The sequence below is a fragment of the Strix uralensis genome, chromosome 18, assembly GCF_047716275.1.
Source record: "Strix uralensis isolate ZFMK-TIS-50842 chromosome 18, bStrUra1, whole genome shotgun sequence".
Classification (NCBI taxonomy): domain Eukaryota; kingdom Metazoa; phylum Chordata; class Aves; order Strigiformes; family Strigidae; genus Strix; species Strix uralensis.
In genome coordinates this window covers 3522744-3544668 of record NC_133989.1, presented here as the reverse complement: position 1 = coordinate 3544668, position 21925 = coordinate 3522744, and the positions used below count along the sequence as shown (strand labels likewise).

General features: G+C 48.3%; 1 protein-coding gene across 1 annotated transcript in view; it reads left to right on the top strand.

Moving 5' to 3' along the window:
• Positions 1–2304: 2304 nt before the first annotated feature.
• Positions 2305–21925, top strand: part of NTSR1 (neurotensin receptor 1) — a 59706-nt gene continuing 40085 nt past the window's right edge. Inside the window, exon 1 of the mRNA XM_074888335.1 lies at positions 2305–3037. Within this exon, the coding sequence (XP_074744436.1) occupies positions 2369–3037 (669 nt within the window). The 5' untranslated portion in view covers positions 2305–2368. The remainder of the gene's footprint in view (positions 3038–21925) is intronic.

Sequence of the window (21925 nt, the reverse complement as noted above, 5' to 3'; positions counted from 1 at the left end):
AAATTTTTTTTAACTTTATCTCTTGATATTCCCTGCCAGTACTTGGCATGGAGGGAAAGTGGAGGAGGCAGCACATGGAGCACTCAGGAAAAGCAGCACATGGAGCGCTCTGCTGGGACAGAGCAGAGAGATGCAATACTCTACTTGCTAGCAGCGTGCTTGTGCATCGCCTGGGTGCAGAAACATGAGGAAACAGAATCCAAACCAGAGCATTTCTAGAGACAGTTATTGATATAAACATGCACATCCACGCTGTAAAATTAGACCAGCAGATAGGTATCTTGCTTGTGGGGATAGCAATTGCTTTACACAAGGCCAAGATGAAGTTACAGGACCAGGAAGGGACAATAACTTCATTATAGACAAAGATCCCAAAGGAATTCACTTGCTGCCTCTGTGGGGGAAGTGCTTTAGTCCAGGAGCATGGGTCTGTGCTTGGACCACGGGGCCATAAGCTCCCCCCAACTTGGGGGTTGAGCAATAGGGACAGCAGGCACCCAGGAGAAGGCCTGCATCCGAGCTGCTGCTCTCCTTCAGACACCAGTACAACCCACCACTTATTTCACGTTCCGCTTTCCTTCTTTGGGATAAATATCCTTGATCCATCCCAAGAACCCATCCAAGGCCCTGGAACAATGGGTGAGACCAGCTGGGAAGACCAACCCTGACAACCTCCTCTCGGCTAACAGAAATTTCATAACAGAAGCTTTCAAATGAAAGGAACATTGGTGTTAAAGAGATTATTAGTCATTCTTTAAATTAGTGTGGGATGAGTGCCACAAAACATTTTTCTCCAAATTTGTATGAATAATATGACTAAATAAATCTGATTCTGGTTAGGCTTCTGTGATGACCCTATCGGATGGATTTAGGAGGAAATTTGGGGTGAGTATTGACTCTTAGCGGATGGCTGTAGAAAGTTCACTAATTGCACGCAGAGATGATTTGATTGACTGCAGGATTAGACATCTTCTTGCATCAAATAGATAAGCAGTCTGCAGCACCTCGGTGAACACAGAGACCACTGGCTGTTGGGAACCAGGTACCCAACATCTGCTAATGAATAGGACAAATTATGGCTGTCTTTGGATAAATCAGTGATTCCCTGAATGGGATTTTCCTAAATCTCCTCTACGCATTTGTAAAAATTTTATCATGAAGACAACTGAGTGGACAAACAGCTTACTGGAGTTTTACAGGGCGGCTGGCTGGCTCCATGCCCTGGAGGGTAACCCCACCACAGACCACGCATCCTTGGGGGGCCCTTTCATCTGGGGGATCCCCTTGTCACTCTCAGCATCACTGTGGCAAAGCCGCAGCCCCTGCCACAGGGCAGCTCAGAGAGGATTCCACATCCCCAAATCTGAGGATACAGGGATCAGGGAAAAGTCACTGATGGGGACCAAAGCAAAGCAACTCACTGCTGTTGCTGCTGTGCCATGGCACTGAGGGTGTCCCAGGCAGATCAGGGCACAGGTAGATATTTTTAGGTGTTTCTTCCTCTCCTTCAGATGCATTTCTTCTAGCAGCAGCGGCAGGTGAGTGGGTATTTGGGGACCAGCGGGACATATGGATGTCCAGGGGTGATGAAGCAGCATCCCTGGTGCCTCTCCTCTCCCCGGGGAAGGGAGGTGTGTGAGGGCAGTGCTCGGACCCCCCTACCAGCCCCTTACCCAGTTTGCAGCCGTGTCCCTGTGTCCCACTTTGCGAGGGATGGGGGGGTGGGGGGGGGTGGGGGTGGTAAGGTGTCCCCCAATGGGGAGGGGCTCTGCAGCCCAGCCCAGGACACGCTTCCTCCTTCCCTCCCTCCCTCCCTCCCTCCCTCCCCTCCCCGGGTCCCAGTTTGGGGACCGAGCTGGCGTTACAAACCCCACCTGGGCGGTGGGGAGTGGGGAGGGGGCCGAGCCGAGGGGCCGCCCCCCGGGGCTGGGGGAAGGCAGGGCCAGCGCCGGCGGGGGCTGCGCGGTCGCAAGCGGAGCGGCGGCTCCCGGCGAGGCTGTGCGAGGCGGGCGGGGGTGCGGGGGGTGTGTGTGTGTGTGTATGCGGGTGTCGGGGGGGGGTGGGTGCGGGTGTGTGCAGGGAGGCTCCTGCCCTGCCAGGGCACATCTGGGCGCCGGGGAGCTGCAGGGAGGAGAGAGCCGGAGCTGCGGGCTGCTCCCAGCCGAGGCTGCTCCGGGCGGAGGTGGGAGGGGGGTGGGGGGGGTGTGTATGTGTGTGTGTGTCTCACACACGCACACGCACACGCACGGCAGCCCGGGAGCGGCAGGCGCCTCCTCCCCGCTGCATTAAAACGAGCCAAGTTTCCACGCCGGGGGCAGCGGCACGTCGGGGCGCGGCGGCGGCGGGTCCGAGCCCGGGGGTCCCGGGGATGCACCTGAACGCCACGGCCCCGGCCGTGCCGGGGGGCCCCCTCCATCTGCACCCCGGCGGCTATGCCAACGCCTCCAACCGCTCCGACCTGCTCCCCAAAGGGCCCGACGAGGAGGACCTGGACGTCAACACCGACATCTACTCCAAAGTGATGGTGACCGTCATCTACTTGGCTCTTTTCTTGGTGGGCACCGTGGGCAACTCCATCACGGCGTACACGCTGGTGCGCAAGAAGTCGCTGCAGAACCTGCAGAGCACCGTGCACTACCACCTGGCCAGCCTCGCCTTCTCCGACCTCCTCATCTTCCTCCTCTGCATGCCCATCGAGCTCTACAACTTCATCTGGGTCCACCACCCCTGGGCTTTCGGGGGGGCCGTCTGCAAGGGCTACTACTTCCTCCGGGACGCCTGCACCTACGCCACGGCGCTCAACATCGCCAGCCTCAGCGTGGAGCGCTACATGGCCATCTGCCACCCCTTCAAAGCCAAGAGCATCATGTCCCGCAGCCGCACCAAGAAGTTCATCAGCTGCATCTGGATCGCCTCCTTCCTCCTCGCCATCCCCATGATCTTCACCATGGGGGAGATCTACGGCAAGGACCAGGATCCCGACTCCCTCATCTGCACCACCATCGTGGACGCCTCCACGCTGAAGACGGTCATCCAGGTGAGGATCCCGGTGGCCGGGACTCCCCGGGCAGCCGCCTCCTTCCCCGGCCTCCGGTGGCCAAACTTTGCGGAGACGGGCGGGGCAGGAGCGGGGGGACCGGCTCGGGATGGGGGGGTGTCCCGGCCAGCCCTGACGGGGCGGACCGGCCCGGGGTGCGGGTAGGCGGGATTGGGGGGGGTGTCTCGTCTCCGGTTGCTGTGCCCCACCGCGCCCCCCCCTCCCCGGCCCCACAGCGCCGGGCTGAGACCCTGCACCAGGGTAAATCCTGCACCGAGGTTAATCTGGGCCGGTGTAAACCAACCCCCCCCACACCCCCCCCCCCCCGAAGCTCGTCTCCCGGCGCGACCCGTGTCCGGAGCCCCGTCCAGCCCGGACCGGGAGCCCCGTGTGCCGCAGACCCCCGGACTTTGCCGTGCCGCCGCCGTCTCGGACCGGGGATGCTCGGGTCCTCCCGAATGTGGCAGTTCATGGCCAGAAATCCCACAAATCTCCACCTTTTCTCTGCATCTTCTGCATCTGCTTTCCTTCTGCTGGAAAGCGGCCAGCAAGATCGAGGGAAATAAAACCATCTCTCCCTGTCTCACAGTTTCTTGGGTTGATCCGGAGCCCATTTCCTCCGTGTAGCGACAAATCCTAATTTCATAAAGTTTTGGGAACAAGGTGTAGCATAGACATCCAAAAAGGAACTGCATCTTCAAAGCCAGAGGAGGGTATTTTTGCTGGTTTGGGGAAATCCATAGCTGGCTTAACTAGCAGATCCCTCCTGACTTCAGAAAGGCTTGGCTGGTCTCCACACGCTGCTTAATCTAACACGCCCATGCGTGGAAAGGATTTCAGCATCAACACTTGCAGCGCTCCAGTGCTCTGAGGAGTTGAGGCATTTGTTTACTGGAGCATTAGGCTTGAAAAATGTAAGAGACATGGAAGGAAAGACAGAAAGAGCAAGACACCGATCTCCATCATCCCTTTGCTGCCAGGTTCGCGTGTGGTAGCTTCTCAATCTTTTATTTTGAACATGAATTTCAGTGGGTTTAATCAGCGACCAATTAGAATTTAAAACTGCATGTGTACTAAAGCCTTTGAAGTGTTCCCACAGTTAGAGGGAGGGAACTTAAATGGAAACAAATCAGAACCATTTCTCCCACTAAGAGCAGGCGAGGGTACATGCAGTTAGATTTAAGCCCAGAGTTTGGAGATGTTTAGACATGTCTCTCCAAGTTTCCCCCTGTACTGCTCCAGTAAACCAAAATCCAGCCCCCACAGAAGCCCTGGGTTCCCTTTGAGTTTTGTCTTGATACCTAACTTTCCTCTTGAGATGGAGGGGGCTGTATTTCTCCTGTAGGTGCTTTGTAGATTTTGTCAGTGGCAGCCCAGTGTACTTAACCCAAATTCTCTACTCTCTAAGGAGATGTGAGCCATCTGATTTGAGAACAATGTGGCTGAAATGCATTATTTCCAGTCATCTTCCTTTTAGGATTAAATTGATGCTCACTGTTACCATGATAGGTCTAAAACCAGAGGATTATTTCCTATCCATGTCTTTGGAAATTACAGTTTAAACAATTTTCAACATATTTTACAGTCTTGCTATTATTCAGGCTAGTCCTTATCCTGTTAGCCAAGCAAGAAGTAGACAGACATGAATGAACAGTATGGGAAGTTCACCTGTGGGCTTTTCCTCATGTGGTGGTTTTTTTTTTTTTCTATTTCAGTTGCTAATTAATTTAAAAGTAAAAAGAAAGAGGCAGCTGTTGGGGGGAAAAAAAAAAAAAACAACCCTGTTCCTTCTCAGGGGATCTGGCTACAAAAGTAGATTTGCTAAGATAGGAAGGTTGTTTAATGGCTTCGCTCCATTCCTCGGAGCACAGGGAAGCAGCACACAACGTGATGCAGGGCCCTGCACCGGGGAAGGCTCCAGAGTGAATAAGCAAAGCAGCTGCAAGTCAGGTTTTATGTGCGTTAATGGAAACCATTGCACAGCATGTGAGTGGGCATTCTCATGTTGTAAGCTGTGCAGAGGTTTAAAAAAAGACAAATAATGGAAGACCTGTGAAAGAAAGGGCAGTGGTAATGCGGTGAGTGACGCGCAGAGGTCTTGCCGGTCGGAAATCTGGAGCCCTGGTCTTTCACAGGGGATTCAAGCTGCTTTAGAGCAGGTCTTTGCATCTCTTTGCATTCATTTTCTGTCTTTAAATTAAGCAGAGCAATGATGCACTTGCTCGAGCTGGCAAATCACTTGTAATAAATCACTCAACATATTTCACTCCTCTTCCTGTTTGGCAAACTGTCTAAAGCAAATCGGGATTTTTTTTTTTTTTTTTTGGAAGCCATTAGTTCTCCAAGAGGTTTTATTTGTTGACTGATTGAAAGCCAGTCCCAGAACAGAGCAATTGTAACCATTTATAGACTGGGAGCCCAGTGTGAGCTACGGTTCTGCTGGGATCATTGCAGGAGAACGCTCCTCCCTGGGCAGGAACAAGCTTCCTGGGTTGAATATTTAAGCGTATTAATTTAACATCTTTCTCTGTGCCAAAGTGCCTCACTATTTGCTTTGAATATTTAAGTTTTAATGGACATTTCCAAGTGAAACTAGACTCTGTGTGAACAGTCAGGTTTTCTTATAAGAAGAAAATGAGTAACTACTCAAACAACACTCGGCGTATTTGATTCTTGCTCATATTACTTAACTTGTACCACTTAAGCTCCACAACAACTGTAAGATGTAATTATTAGTATTATTCTAGTAATTAGAGCTTGCTCAGCGCAGCACACAATGATAAGCAGGACAAGCAATAACTGAGATGTTTTGCAGGGTGTCACTGTGTGTCACCACAATCACGATGGCCGGACACCACAAGTCTCGCTCCGTGCCATGAAGATGTAAGATTCTGATACGTAATTCTTTGAACAGTACTATTTCCCAGCTTTATCACTATCCTTGCAGCCGCTTAAATCAGACTGTGAATCTAGTTCATCACATATTCTTCATTGCCAAGCTCTGCCTGTTACTTCTGTCAGTCAGGGACGTCTGGTTTGAATATTGGCATCAGCATGGGATCTGGTAGCAGGAATAAGTCCATTATAGCCACATTATTTAGGTCTAGTTAACACTTTAACTGGCAGACATCCTCTAAAACACACCGCTGCCTATTTTAAGGTTTTCTTCCACATAAATTAAACAGCTCTTAAAGCCATCCTCATACAAGTAAATTCATGTTTTCATGCCCCTTCAGCTGGAGGAGGTTTTAAAAGCCACTCATTGTGGCAGCAACAGGTGAGAGAGCACCAAAGCAGAATGAGATGTTTCCCCTGTTCGCTTGTGGGTCAGTACCTGTGGGTTTGGCTACTTCACACCTTGCTGTTGGCTCTGGGGCCAGCTCCCCCGAAACAGCAGCCGGCTGAGTGCCCCATCCCACTGTGTGCAGCCCTGCGTGCCCTTAGCATCATACACTCTCAGCCCTGTTTTCCAAAGAGCTCTGAATTTTAATGGCCAGAGGGCTGTGCAAATCGATTTTTCTTTATTGCTTCTTACTTTCTTACCTTCCTACCATTTTATGGAGAGGTCCTTAGTAGACCTGGGGAAAGAGGGAAAGTTGAAAGAAATACCTACAGTCCTGGTGCACCATCAGTCCCAGCACACAGAGTCAGGCAACTCCTTGACCTAAAATCCCAGGATTTTAACTGAGCCTGGGTTGGGCACACGTGTGAGCGGAGCCTGGGTGTGGGCAGCTCTCTGGCACCCCTTAATTTACGGGAGAGAAAGAAATGTGTTTTCCTGCTGGCATGGCACAGTCTGGCTTGGATGGCTCTGCTGAAAAATGTCCCCTAAGTTATGGCAAGTGCCTGGGTAGATAGTGTCTGACACATGCTAATGTTTTATTTGCACGGACAGCTGGTGTGAACCCATTTATTAAAACACATGGCAGCAGGCCCTGCGCCTCCATAAACTGTCACAGCTCCATCAGCTCCGAGTTGCTCATTTGATAGGGCAACTTCTTGGGAAGCACATTGGGATCTTCTCTGGCCCTCCTCACAGGGTCGGGTGGACAGCTCTTCTCTGCGGTCCTGCTCTGCATCAGCCCACCCTTGCGTGGCTGCAGCTCGCCCAGCCCTCCAGATCCCTTGTTTATTATGTTTTATGAAGTCTGCTCATAGTTTAGATGATTTGTAGAGTAAATAACTCTGCACATGAAACAACCGCTTGCCCAAGGAGGTCCTCTGCTTTATTTCTTCCAACATTTCTTCTTGCGAGGCCTTTGAAGGAAGGTGCCAAAGAGCCTTAGGTCTGAAGGGGATGGGAAGGAAGGACCAGGCACTGGAGCTGGGAGACTCACGGTGCAGCCTGGCCTCTCAGCATCCATACCATGCTCTCTACACACTTTCCCAAGGACATCTGTTCAATTCCCATTTGTCTGAGAAGCCCACAAAGTTATTAATTCCATGCACGATGTTGCAAACACTCCCTTACGCTTTCCTTCAGTGAGGAGCACCTCGGCAGGGCGGTGCGATGAGCTTTCTGCCGCGATGGCACACGGTCGGTGCTGTGGATGGCAGGGCTCTGCCCACCGGCAGATTGGTGCTGCCGTGTCAATAAACATGACAAGCATCTCTCCGTAGTACGTGAAAATAGCAACCCATAAAACCAAATGGCTGAATTCTCTCCAGGTTTGCTGGCAAATCATATCCAGGATTAGTCAATGGCTTCAGTTCAGGAATCCTGCATTTATAGTGATGTGGACTAAAGGAATTGAAGTTGGTTTCTTTTCCTTAGGGCACAGCCAAATTCCTACTCTGGCTTTTAATAACAGCACTGTTTTAAATCACTCACTACAGCTCCATGCAGTGATAATCCCATCCATTGGGCCTGGCTGATAAAGCTATCTTGGCTACACACACAGGATCTCTGACCGTCAGAGAATCCCATGCCTGGGGGCCGCTAACCCCTCCAGCAGCACAACAAATCGGCACCTCTGTGGCAGGACTTGCCCCATGAAAGGTGTTCTGGGAGGTCACGGTGCTGCCAGCCCCACAGGTAGACAAGAAAATGAAGATGTTCGTGTTTAAATGTGCCTGGATCTGTCCCCACAGTGATGGAGAGGGACACCCGCCCCAGTGGCAATGCCCATCTCTGGTGGCGTGAGCATCCCTAAAAAGCTGCTTTTTTTCCACGGACTATGCAGGGAACCCCGGGCTTTAATTCAGCATATGCACAACAGCCCAGCCTGCCTGATCCCAGCCCATTTACACTGTGGTCCGTCTTGCAGCTAGATCTAAATTAAATAAGCTCTTCTGTTCATTGCTTTACATAACCACTTGGCCTGCTGTGTTTTGCCAGTTCTTACATAATTTCTTTCTTTTTTTTTTCCCAATTGATTTTAATTCACTTGATTTCTTTTTCCCTCCCCCATCTTGAGATGTCAGCTGGAGGGATAATAAAAGAACGAGGAAATGTGGCCGATCAATGTAGCTCTTCAGTTTTCCTCTTATCAGTTTGTAAAGGCAGAAGAGACGAAGGTAATCTAGTGGTTCCTCTTCCCAGAGAAAAAAACAAGAAAACCTTCAGCTGCCTTTAATCTTCTTCCAGATCATTTAAAACAGCTATTTGATTGTCATCTCCCTATTTCCCCCCTCCTTTCCCTTAAAGGGTTTTGCTATTGTCTCTGTACAGCATCTGCATGAGACTCACAGATGGCACTTTTGCTTCCTGATGTTTAGAAACACTTCTGAGTCCTGCCCGAGGCACGCGTGATGGGCAGCATCCCACTGTGGGACACGTGGGTGCCTGGGCAGGGGACAGAGTGGCCTTTGGGCTTTGATGGTGTCACCATCGTGTTTTCCCTACTGTGAAATTACCCCTTGCTGAGGGTCACGGGACAGCGGGTGGGCAAAGGTATCTGGGGAGCGTGGTGGGGTCCAGGGCTGACAAGGTGGGAAAGTCTGAGCGTTGTGGCCATCTAGTCCTAAAGCAGATAACATTAGATGCCTAAACCAACAGTCCCAGTGCTGACACCCCTCCTTTCTCTCGCATTAAGCAGATGAAGCTGAGTTATCACATTCCCAATCTGTCTGGTTGCTCGCCGGTATAAGCCACTTGCTCCACGTGAGGCTGGAGATGCTTCCAATACCCATCTTCCCCATAGCTCCATACCCCACGTCCCTCTCACAGGTGTCAGCACCTTCAATCTGGCATGGTAGAGAAAAGTGGATTATAAATTCTGAGCTTTCCTGGCCTCTTCCCTAAGTTCTGTACACATATGAGCACCCTGCAGTCGCTTGTCTGGTGTGACCATCTGAGACCAGCCCAGTCTCGGCTGCTGGCCCCCATCACCCTCTGTAAGGACACATCTGAGCAGGGCACCTGGCCAAGCCCATCTCCTGGTTTCATAAAGAGCTGCTTTTCTCCGAGTGATAAATTTTGCTGCCTTTGTTATGGCATTTGAGTTGATATTTTTAAAATTCCCTTACAAATTGTTAAGTGTCCTCGCTAGCCCCAGACCTCTTTGAACTGCAAGCCAAGAGCACTTTACATCATTGTTAATGCTGGTCTAGCATCACAATAGCTGGTGGTCCAGCAGTTCCCTTCCCATGCAAGGGAGAGTGGAGCTCCTCGAGCACGGCTGGGCATCGCTTCCATCTCGCTTCCCGGCGTGCAGATGGCACCAAGCACAGGAGCTGCTCTTTGGCAGTGAATTAAGAGTGAATCCTGCAAGGTTGCAGCCTAGAGGGTGGCAGGATGTGCCTTGGAGGATGAGGGACAGAACAACCGCGCTCGCATGAGCCCTGCCATGGGAAGGGACCTGAGCAAGACACAGACACGGGGCCACATGCTGCTCCTCTGCCTGGCACTGGGCACCAAGCACCTGTGCTATCCCCCACTAAGGCTGGGCTGAAAAGCCCATTCTGTAATTTTGTGTGAGGGTGTGATCTCTTGGAAAGGTTTGGATTTTCTTCCCCTTAAATGAAACTCTCAGGAGAGAGGGCCAGCTCCAATAACATCAGCCCCCACATTTTGCCTCCCATGGATGCCATTTCTTCTATCCAATTTCAAAGCGTCTTAGGTGTGGGATTAAAACAAAAAGCTGATGATAAGTCAGTTGAGCTGATGAGTTACTCAGGAAACAAGTGGTTGGGCCTGGTTTAGAAAAGGTGGTGGTGATGGAGTACTAACCCTGACTGGGTAGCAGAAATTTCTGAGCTGCCAGTTCATTCCCAGTATTTTCCTGCATTCAAAGTATCAGTTGTTAAGTTTTCCGTGGATGTGAGGGAAATAGTAGGGAGACAATTTTATATCCCTATACCCAAGTGACTTCCTGGTGCGTCTGTGCATGGGGGTCCATCCTCTTCCTCCCTCCCTGGGGTACCAGAAACCTGTCATCACCCCTGCTCCTGCCAGGACAGAGGATGCTGTGGGACAGGGCAGTACCTTGCTGGGGAATGCTGCTCTCATCCTCGGCCTTTGGAGAAGATGCATCTGGCAGGCTGGAGGAGCCAGTCACCCGCAGGTGGTTCGAACATGTGAGATTTGCTTCTTGTTTGCTGTGGCTTTTTCACATCAATAATTCTCAGTGCAGAGTGCACTGTCAGGCACGGCTTCATGGGGGCTTTTTTTACCAAAGAAAAAAAATCATAGAATGAACAAGGTCTTTTTAACTGAACTTTTTTTTTTTTTTGAGAGAAAGTTCAGTGAGACTTCTTTGGAGCTTTTAAGTTCTCAGGGACTAGAGACAATTGTCAGTTGAAGACATAAATCAAAGAGATGAGATTTGCCTAGTGGAAATGGGGAAAAAACAAAAAAGGAAAAAATCTAAACTTTCACGAAGTCTTCAGTATCTGAAGGGGGTGAAAAAGCATCTGCTTTATGCAAAGTACTCATGAAAAAGCTGGGAGTGCCTCTAAACTATAAAGCCACGCACAGAGTGAAAAACATATTCGGTATCAGTAAATCAGAGAGGCATCAGTGTGACAGTTAAGCCAGAGGACGTGCTCTGGGTTTGGTGGCATTGCTCCTGGCTGTGTCGCCATCCTCATGGGCAGCCTCCTGGCCCACCAGCTCCCTCCATGATTTACACCCATCCTGTGGATATACATCACCCCGGATGTTGAATCCTGTTCAGTAAATCTCCCTTTATAAAACCTTCCAGGTGTCTCTTTGTCAAGTGAATTCCTAAATATTTAAAAGAAGAATAGGCAGCCTAAACAAGACTGGGTATGTAGCCTGATTTCAGCAACGTTTCCCCTTCTCTTTGCAAATACCCTCTGGTACTTTTCTGCCAATTATTCCTCCCTCTAAATAATAAAGAATAAATTTTGGACCACTGCTCTTAGAGCCAACTTGCACTCTTGAAGCGAATGGTTTACCTTGCTTCAAGAGATCTGTTCCTCCTCCAGAGGAAATGAAGGAGATTAGCAAACATTCCCTTAGCACGTGGTATGCCCATCAAGAGACTCCTGGGATCCTGGAAGCTGTCTGAGGACCTGCAGTTCAGGGACTCAGGGTGGATCTGGTTTAATCTTCCCATGCCTTCCCACTTGCTGAGAGATCACACTTCAGTACAACACTTCAGATGCGCCAACAAGGCCTCCCTTCTGCCAACACCAGCTGTGTTTGGAACTGTCCTATGTTGAAATAACATAAGTTGTCCAGGTACTGTTTCTTTGGGGCCAATGAAAACCTGCTGTCCCCTTGCCTGGAGCACTTGCATGACTTTTGGAGCCTGAAGGATGATTTCCGTTGCAAGAGAAAGGTCTAATAGAAAGTTGTCTTCTCTGACAGACACTGGCTTACGAAACCAATGCACAGACCTCTCTTTTCTGAGCAGGGCTCCAGGAGAAAGTGACGGTCCATTTGCTCAGGTTTCTGCCATGAAATAGATGTGCTGGTTGCCTTCTCTTCCTGGGCAACTCAGGTCTGCTGATGGCTTCTCTCCTGCCATTCCTTGCAGGCTCAGCCTGATGGAAGTTCACCCACTGCCTCAGCAATGCTGCTCAAGGCTTTGAGTGATGTCTAGCAGCAGGAGGAGCAATCTTATGCCTTAACCATCATCTCATTTTCTTCCTCCTTTAACCTTGAAGAAAGGGGTCTACCAACTCAGCAGCTTCACCCAGACCTGCAGAGCAAAGACCTGCTGCGCATCAGCCATGAACACTTTGATGCAGGATGGCATTTAGCTCAACAGACCCTTATTTTTGATCAGAACTCCAAGGAGCTAATTAATACAGTCATTGCAATGCCACATCCTATTAATTGTAACATAATCAAGAACAATGCAGGTCTGCAGTGCTGAACCGAATAAATGTGGTCTCAGTACTTGGTAGGACTGTCGTATCATCTTGTTCCCTCGGAGAACTTGTTTAATAAGTCCATAACTATTTGAGTATCTTCAATATCAAATTAACCTGCTTTTCCCTTTTATTCTATATTTTTTTCCAAACCATCTTATAAAAATGCAACTCACACAGCCACTGGGAAAGTTTAGCTCATTGCTCACGTCACTATTGATTCCTCCTGCAAAGACCTTACATTTTATACTCACAGAGACAATTCATACATTTTAATATACTGGTTTTATTCAAAAGAGAAACTCACAGGAATGAGTTTCCCTTCCCAAAGCCCACTTTCCTTTTTTTTTTATCACTGTCAGTCATGGGCTTACAACACTGTCATACTTACTTGTTCCTTAACTCCAGGTGTGTCAAGTGTGATAAAGCACTGTAGGAGGAAGGGGAAATACAGATTCAGACTAATAACTAGATATTTGCCCTGAAGGTACAGTGATGGGGTGGTGTGTATGCCCCAAACACTTAATAGACTGCAGTCACCAACCCAAGGGACAAATTCTACCCCAGGCTTTGTCTCCTTCACACCGCTTTGGCAGCTCACAGGTGCTTCCTGACCAGCGCAGGAGCTGCAGGATGGAAAATCCCTTGAAAGGGAAAAAAAATGTGCAAGAATTTGGTCAGAAAACATAACACAGTGCAGCAGCCCAGTGGAGCAGGGCACACGGCCAGCCTTGGCAGTCCTGGTCCAGCCCAGAGACCAAGCCATGCCAGGAAACAAATCCTGTAACACCTGAGACTCCAAGAGACAGAGAGGAGCTGTGGTGGAGAAAGACACTGAGGAAAAGCAGCAATAAAGTAACTGATAAGTTCACTACCCCTTTGGGATATGCTTTTTTTTTCTCCCCTGAAAGTCTAATTGAATTTTCTTTGCCCCCATCCTCAGCAGTACAAGAGGAGGTACGGGCACAGCCTCGTGCCTGCACAGTCATGGTGAAGAAAATCCATAAATAGAGTGTGGGGAGAGGGAGAGGAAAGCAAGGGGATGAGGGTTTTTGGTTTTGTAGCAGGTTGGTTAAAAATAAACTAGCAGGGTCTGAAAGCTGCTCAGGGGGCTAGAGATGGATCAGTGGGCTGGGCAGCACCAGGCAGTCAGGAGGGCAGAGAAATGTGGTGTGATGTTGCATTGTTCGTGTACCTTCCTCCAAATATTTGCGGTCTAATTTGTGTCCTGGGGTGGAGGGATGTTTCACGTCCCTGCTGCCATGCTGTTCTCTGCCACAGGTACTGTGGCTATTCCCAGGGGCTATTCCCAAGTCTGAAGCAAACCAGAACAACCCCAAACCCTTCTCACCTGTGCTCAGCTCAAAATGGTCACTCCCACCTTGCCCTCCTCCAGCTCAGGGTCCAAATCAGGTGACACCCTCCTGGGCCACAGAGCGAGGGGGCCAGCACAACTCCCATTTCTTAATAGTTTTCAAACTGTCTGACTGTATAAAAATCACAGTGCTGGCAGCTGTGCTGCTGTGGCAAAGTTTGCAGGGAGCACAATATTTCTCAGGGTGATGGATATGTGTTTCCCAGGACAAAAGCCACGGCTCACATTGCCCAAAATCCCCTGAATTTGGGCCTCTGACTGCCGAGGGGTCAGGTGGAAAGCAGGTGTAGTTTGTGTTGCACCCATGCCACTGGCCGTGCTCGTGCCCTCGCTGCTCCTCTGAGCTCAGTCACAGGCAGAACATGCCAGGGAGAGGGAGAAGAGCTCAACCGCTGAGATCCTCCCCAAAGGGCTTGTGCCGCAGGAGTCACGGTCCTGCTGCTGGAACACCCTGTGTTTACTCCAAGGATTTTAATTTTCATCATCAAAAGCTTCAGTTCTTTGAGTTTTATGCAGTTGAACCCATCTATCACTTGGTATACTCTGGGGCCAGGAGCAGTTTTCTTCAGTTATTTGTCTAAAATTCGTCATGAATTCATCTCAGTGCAGTTTACCACAAACTTTTTTCCTTATAGCTAGAAGAGCAAGGCAGACTATGTTGCTATAATTAAGATGTTTATTTATCAAATAGAAAGACCAATGCACTTGGGATTTTTTGCTGAACATCAGCTCCAGCAAACCTATACACTATTCTGCCCGAGCCAAAGTGTCCACAGTACAGCCAGCACTACTAGAGTTTGAGCTGACACTACAAACCCCACTAAGGGAGTTAATTGCCCCCCCCAAATGAGTTTCTCAGGGCACCAGCAATGGAACTTGCCACTACTGTTTCCTCCAGCAAGTCAGGCAGCCAACCAAATCTGTACGGTCCACTGTTAACAGCTCTGACATTCTGCAGTCAACAGTGGGACAGTGTTTGACTTAAATATGGCCTTTAATTTATTTATAACTGCATATCCAGCACTCAGTATCATATTTAATGCACATAACATTCAAGTGAAATCCCCACTGAGAGGCACATTATGAAGATTAACAGCTTGGCTTTTCTATTACTCCAGTCTATACGGTGCTGATTTGTGCTTGATGCTTTATAGGCAAGTGTTAAGAATATTTGAATCAAGAAATCTGTATCTAAGACTGCCATTTTGCAAAAATCCGTGCCTGAAAGACTGCTTGTGGCTCCATGGCTAAAGGAAAAGGCTGGAGGAATAAAAACCTTGGGGAAATGCTGACATCCAGGTAGGCGAGAACCTCGAAAGGTAATCTCTGCTGGTCACGCAATAGACCATCTGTGAGGGTTTTATTTCTTTTAATTATATAGCCCACTTTCCTTTTAAACAAGCTGTCAGGAAAATTAATCTCACCGAGTTTAAGATGACACTAAACATATTCTCATGCTCTGCAATTATCTGGAGCTGTTTTATTCCTTTGTGTCTTCATGCGATGAATTTGTCAGGTGTAATGCCATGGGCTGAGCACCTCATTATGGACTTTATTAATAGGTTTGTGTCTGATCTTCTGTCTGAGTCCTTCTCTGTCCCTCCCACCCTCTAAAGAACTGAACGCCTTGCCCAAGCCACTGCCCAAATTCACTTTTCATGGAGGAGAAATGTGACCAACGTCATGTTGTGAAATGTGGCCAAACCCTGTTGCCAGGACAGGAATCCGTTTTGTTTTGCTTTTCACCACGGATCAGGCTCAGACTCCAGCTCTGCAGAGAAGCTGCTTCGCGCTCCACCACACTGAATAACGCAAAGGGCCATTTGCAAGACGTTGGCGCTGCAACTTGTGCCGAGAGTTGTTTTGGCTTCTGCTCTGCAGGTTGCCATCAAGGTGAGGTTCTGAGATGCGTAAAGGAAAGACACAAAACTCAGGATCTAACCTGCTCCTTGGCTATTGCAACTAAACAGCCATGGCCATGTATACTGGGAACTGAGCCCCCAGCCCCTGTACACTCAGTCTTGCACAAACAACATTAAAGGGTGATGCATGGAGGTATTTGAAAGACGTGTAGATGTGGCGCTTGGGGACATGGTTTAGTGGTGGATTTGGCAGTGCTGGGTTAGTGGTTGGACTCGATGATCTTAAGGGTCTTTTCCAACCTAAATGATTCTATCATTCAATGTGCCAAAGAGCTTTACAGTCTAAATAATCACCAGAGTGATGCCACTCATTCCCTGTGGCATTGTACAGATTGTTCTGTCACTAGTGTACCTGTTGCTCACTAAGAGATTGCCTCTTGTAGCAAAGGGGAAGGGAAACCTCTCCCCCCTTTTCTCTAAGAGGGAGTCATGCAGTGGTGAGACCTCCTAAGGGCAGCTATTGCTTGAGCACAGCGTTGGGGGCATCAGAAGGGAATAACCAGCCCAGCTTTAACTGGAGACAGGTCAATGCAGTGGCAGCATGGCCAGAAACACTGCCTGATCTGCTGGTTGTTTTCCAGGAGCATCCTGGAGCCAAGCAAATATCATTTATTCTTTAGTGTCTAGTGAGAAAGGGGTTTCATTTGAAGATAGAGCACTAGCAGCTACAATAGCCATTTTTCTGAGAGTCAAAGAAAATGGCAGAAGCCTATTAGACCTTCTAGCTCACTGCTAGGCGTGCTCTGGTTGGGAGCAGCAAAAAGCTCAGAGAATTTCCAACAAGAGCTCCATTATGGATGCATTTTCCTTTGGTTCGTCACCAAGCCAGACTATGAGGGTCTCACTGACAACATATCTCAGGGCAGCGCTTCCAGTGAAAACAAAACCACTGTTATCCGAATAAATGGACTTTTAAAAGGGGCCAGGGCAGAGAGGTGGTAATAATAACAAAACACAAAGAGGCCGTGGCTCCCAGCACCCAGCTGCCCAAGCTCAGCTCCCAACCACAAACCCACCCCATCTGCCTGCACCCTCCCTGCTCCTCCCAAATCCCATTGGGTCCTGTCTGTGCTTCTCACAGTCTTGCCCCCTTTCACCAGGGTTCCAGTTTGGTGCAATCCCTTAACAAGCTGCTCTTTAAACTCCCCCTCTCTAAGGTGGCTCCCCAGTGTATTAGGGGAAGGCTGGGGCTAAAGAAGGTGCTGGAAGCAAGAGGAGTATTTCAGGTTACAAGCACTGATAGGGCTTTAGGATAGAGTAGCAGAGCTGTATCAGAAAGCGCTACTCTGCTCCTTTATAAGAAAGAACAGACATCTAGTTCACTAGTGATATTAATGCTACGGGTCCTCTAGGAAAAGAGAAGGAAGATGAAGCATGGCAGGAGCTATTTATTTCAAGAACGAGATGCCAGGTGCATTACTGCTTGCCAGCTCTGTCTCTTCTAGCAAATGAGGTCTCCCATCCCTGTCACTCCCTGCCTAGCCTGAGTTCCTCTAAAAAGGGTTAGAGAGATGTGATCTGCAGGGAATGGCTGTATCACAGGGAGATGGTGCAGGTCTTCCACTTTCATGAATACTTCTCTTTTCCCTCTTCCCTCCCCCCCTTATCAATGGAGACAGTTCAGGAAAGACTACCACATATATAGTGATGTTACAGCCAGAAATAAAGCTGGTTTGTGTCTGTGTAAAATAAGCATGTTTGGGAAAGGGAAAATTGCAGGGCATACTCTAGAGGTTTTCTCCTATTGTGTAGTGCTGTGCTAAATTCCATCCCTTAAATATTGTCCAGGAAAAAAAATGACTTTTAAGGGCTCTCAGGGGCTTCCTCCCTCGTTGTGAGGTTATGTCTCCTTGCTCTTGCACAAAACAAGTTCAAATGTTTGTTTTCTGCTCTGAAGGTTGCTGGTTTCTTCCCTGTGAAATAATAGAAAACTTTGTTAAACTCATCAACTATTTAGGGAAAAATGAAATTTACTCAGTTTCAATTAAAACAAAAAAACCTAAAGCAATAAAAAACCCACTGGCAGCCTGTAAAAAGTGGAAGCAAAGAGACAAGGGCAGAAACAGGGCAAGAAATGACAGTTTTATATACCTCCTGCTGAGCAGTGATAGAAGAGGCCTTTGTGCCTGCAAAACAAAACTGGTTTTCTGTTAAAGCAACTATTGACTCAAACTCTACAACTGCAGCTGTGGCTTTGCACAGAAGCCATATGCCTACGAACAGACCAACTTCCTCGCATCTGCTCACCCCCACTCAGCCGGTGCCCCTGCCTCCGAGCTGAATTCAGCTCTTTGCAGAAGAGACAGGGACCGCTCTCCCTTGGTGCTGTAAATCAGAGCTGTGCCTCCAAATTCAGAAAAAAAAAAATAAATAAATAAATTTCAGGTGATTTTTCAGGAGAAGGAGTTGGGAGTTGGTTTGGGTGATTTCCCTGACTTTTCCTATTTCCCAGTTTTATGGGGGTGGCCCAGTGTGCTGTGACGGGTGGCTTTTGCTGGGGCTGTGTCTGGCAGGGTGCAATCCCTGATTTTCCATGCGGATTTGCACTAATGCCTTTCCTGAGCCACTCTCATGACAACAGAGAGCAGCTTGTTTTTAAGGCCATGCGTATCGATCTGACTGTAGAGATTATTTTGACTTGTGGCCTGTAGGTACTGTTGATACAAAATTAAAACGCAGCTGAAAATCCTCTGGGCATTAATTCTTTTTCAGCAATGGGCTTCTTTCCTCTCTGGGAGGCTGGTCCACACCCCAGCGCCTTACACTAAAGGAAAACGTTAATAGTTAGCAGATTTCCCTCTATTTCTGTCCTACAAATCTCACACGAGCACGTTTGCAAAACCTGCGTGTGCCACGTGAAGCCATTGCATCGATGGACTGGCTACTCCTCTTCAGACCCAGCATCCCCTTGGGAGTGGTGCTGCTCTTCTGCCAAGAGCTAGCCCGTGTCTGGGGCCTTTCAGGTCAGCATTTCGGCAGCAGGGAAACCACTCAGGTGGAGAATGGGTCTTTCTGCCTGGCTGCTTTTATTTATAAACAGACACTGGTCCCAAATGCAGGGTTGGTGTCGCAGCGGGGCAAAGCTAGTCTCCTTCCTTGAAGCTGGGTGAGCCCGATGCTTTCAGCATCAACCCTCTATCAGCTTGCTGAGGCTGCTTTTATTGTGCATGTGTGTTACACCAACATATCTATTGGCATAAATCATGGACCTGTGGTGAATCAACAGGGAGATTCCTGGGAATCCCCTAGGAATGGGGTTGACAATCAAAGACCCCTTCACTGGTGGTGAAAGGCTGTGCCCAGTGTCCCAGGAGGCTGATGGGAGAAAATCCCCCACCCTTTCTGGGAATGAACCTGATGAAAATTATTACCAGCAAACATCAAGGGAGAAGCCATGAAAAATTACTTTCCAAGGTGGGGCAGTGGTTATTTTGACAGTTTTCATACCCTAATTCAATATTCCGTTGAAGCTTTGCTGGAGATAGATAAGCATTCTCATAGAAAACGGGGCTTTTCTGTCCAGTCACAAAGAATGAATTGCAAAGATTGCTGAGGAAAGCAGAGTTATTATCCAAGGAGACAAGAAATTCAGCTGAATTGTGGCTGCCCCCTCCCTGGAAGCGTTCAAGGCCAGATTGGACGGGGCTTTGAGCAACCTGATCTAGTGGAAGGTGTCCCTGCCCATGGCAGGGGGGTTGGAACTAGATGATCTTCAAGGTCCCTTCCAACCCAAACCATTCTACGATTCTATGGTTCTATGAAAATAAGCATGACTTTTTCATTTATCATTCTAGCTGCAACTTGTCAGAAATCTGGCACCAGCCAAACTGATTGGGCTGGAAATGGGGCAAATCAGCAATGAAATATGCATTGGTCACCCCTAAGAAACTATCTGGTTCCAAGACTTACTCACAAAACACTTCCAGCTTCTCCTTCTGCTCACAACATAGCATTCAACAAAAATGGGATGGTTTTTAGGAACACATGGTTAAGGCAGTAATGTAGATATGAAACGAGGCTGCTGCCCACCAGCTTCTCCAGCTGTTGGGTACAGTTTTATGATTAAATTGTTTTAAGGTGAATGAGACAAGCTTGCCTGGAGCACCAGCATCAATCCATAGCAAAAATGGACTGATTAAATAAACAGAGATTTCCCTGGTTTTAGTGCTGTTTAGATAACTTTGAAATGCTTATTATTCAAAGTAAATGAATTACATAACCTTTTTCCCTATTTTTGGCTCAAGAAGGAGTCAGTGAATTTCCTTTTTCAGAGCAGAACATTTGTGCTTTTTACCATGATTCAGGGAGCAGTTTTGTACTTTGAAACCGGTGCACGGATGATTCACGGTGACACATTTTGTGTTGGCAACGGGCCTCGTCTCGAAAGCCTCGGTACGAAGTGGGGTCCAGGCTCTGCCTCTCCAAAATTTGGGCTTGCAGCTGCAGTGACCCTGGGGGAACCAGCTACAAAGGGATTGATCCCAGGACCACACCAGAGTGCAAATTAGCATCAGAACTGACTAGGGCACTCTTTCGTGAGCTTTTGTAGTTAGAGTATGTCCTTCTATTTGTGAAAAGTATCATGGGTCTCTTCCAGTTTTTTCTTTTTTCTTTTTTTTTCTTTTTTTGCCTGCTTCATACGTGCAATAACTTCATTGCTTAGCCTTGGGCAGTGATGAGGGTGACCATCTCCGAGCCATGGGTGCCTGCTGCAGCTCTCTCTCTTCCTCCCCATTTCCTGGCCAGCAACACGAGCTACACCAGCAATATGACCCAGTTCCTCTTTCCATCACCGTGGCTCCATGTCAGGCCATGTTCCTATCCACCCAGATCTGCATCATGGTTTACATGCTGTCCCCCTTGTTTAATGATTTATAGGCATCCTCTGGTTTGGAGCTGTGGGGCTTTTTTTTCTTCTTTTTTAATGCAAGACAGGTAACGTGGCAGGAAGGGTTGGAGTGTGGGCTGCGTCGCTCCCCAGGAGGCTGTCCTTGCTGCACTGGAAGTCATTTCCCACTCTAGCTGTCCCTGGTTTCTATCACTGTAAGTGAGAAGAGACGGAGTCGTGCAAAAAGCGTTGTGGAAACTGTGCTGTTTAACTCTCCCTTTAGTGTGTTATCTATCAAAGTAATTACATGTGGCTCAGGAACCTCAGACTGCTGCAACAATATCATTCTCCTGTAGCTTTTCTATTTCCATCTAATTAAAAAGTTATTGTTTCATTCATGTTAGTTTGCATTTTAAATAAGGAGATAGGGACAGAGTGGCTGATTGGTAACTTATTCTCTGCGTGGGTAAAGATAAGCATTAATCACCCTGTCATACTCATGCTTTCTCTTTCCTTATGCATCTCAGACATCAAATTGCAAATAAAGGGGAGAAAGAGCTTGGATCTCAATGACACTTGATTTGCTTTCTCTGTTGCATCCCAGGGAGGGACAGGGACATGCCCTTGCTGGCTGCACATGAGCTGCATTTTGAGGAATGAGGGAACATTCATCCCAAAACAAAGCTCTGCTTTGGAATTTAATGGGCTTCCATCTCCTGTTGTCTTTAATTTTCATTACATGTTTTATCACTGCCACGTGCCTGTCTCTTCAGTAGGCAGGAAAGGGAGAAGAGTGAGACTGGGCGTGTATGCAAAGATCCCTATTAGAAATGGAATTGGAAATAATCTTCATAAATAATGTGGCGTGGCTCAGAGGCCCCTCAGAGCCATGGTTTGCTCCCAGAACGGCCGTCGTGCAGCAAGGACATCTCCACACCACCTTGGGAGACTCAGCAGCCTCAGGCTCCACCAGCCTCCCCCGCTCCCTGGACACAAGGCACATCAGCCACGGCGGAGATGAGAGATGGAGAACCGGGCACGTTAAACGGGCGCAGAGGTGAAATACTCAACACTGCTGAGTTTTGAGGTGGGGAACTGCAGTCTGATCATTTAAAATCTCCCTTGCTCCAAGTGTTTCTGTAGCCCTGAAGCACGTGTGGTTTTGTAGGGTATTTTTAGCAAACTTCAGTTTACCGAAGTTCACAGAGAAGTAGAGCATCAGCATCTGGAAGAGCTGTCATTCTGCTTCCAGTCTAGCAGGAGTAACACATTGACTTATTTATGAGAGCAGTCAGCTCCCTTCTCTCCATGTGTAACAATTCGCTTTACCTCTCCCAGCACAGAGAAATAATTTTATTGTCAACAATTGTGTCCTTAATAAAACCTTAAAGCAAGTTAAGCAAGATCTGAGAGAAATGGAAATGTTCCCGGATGATTTTTTTTTTCATTCTTTCCAAAATGTCCCACTCGTTCACTGTCTA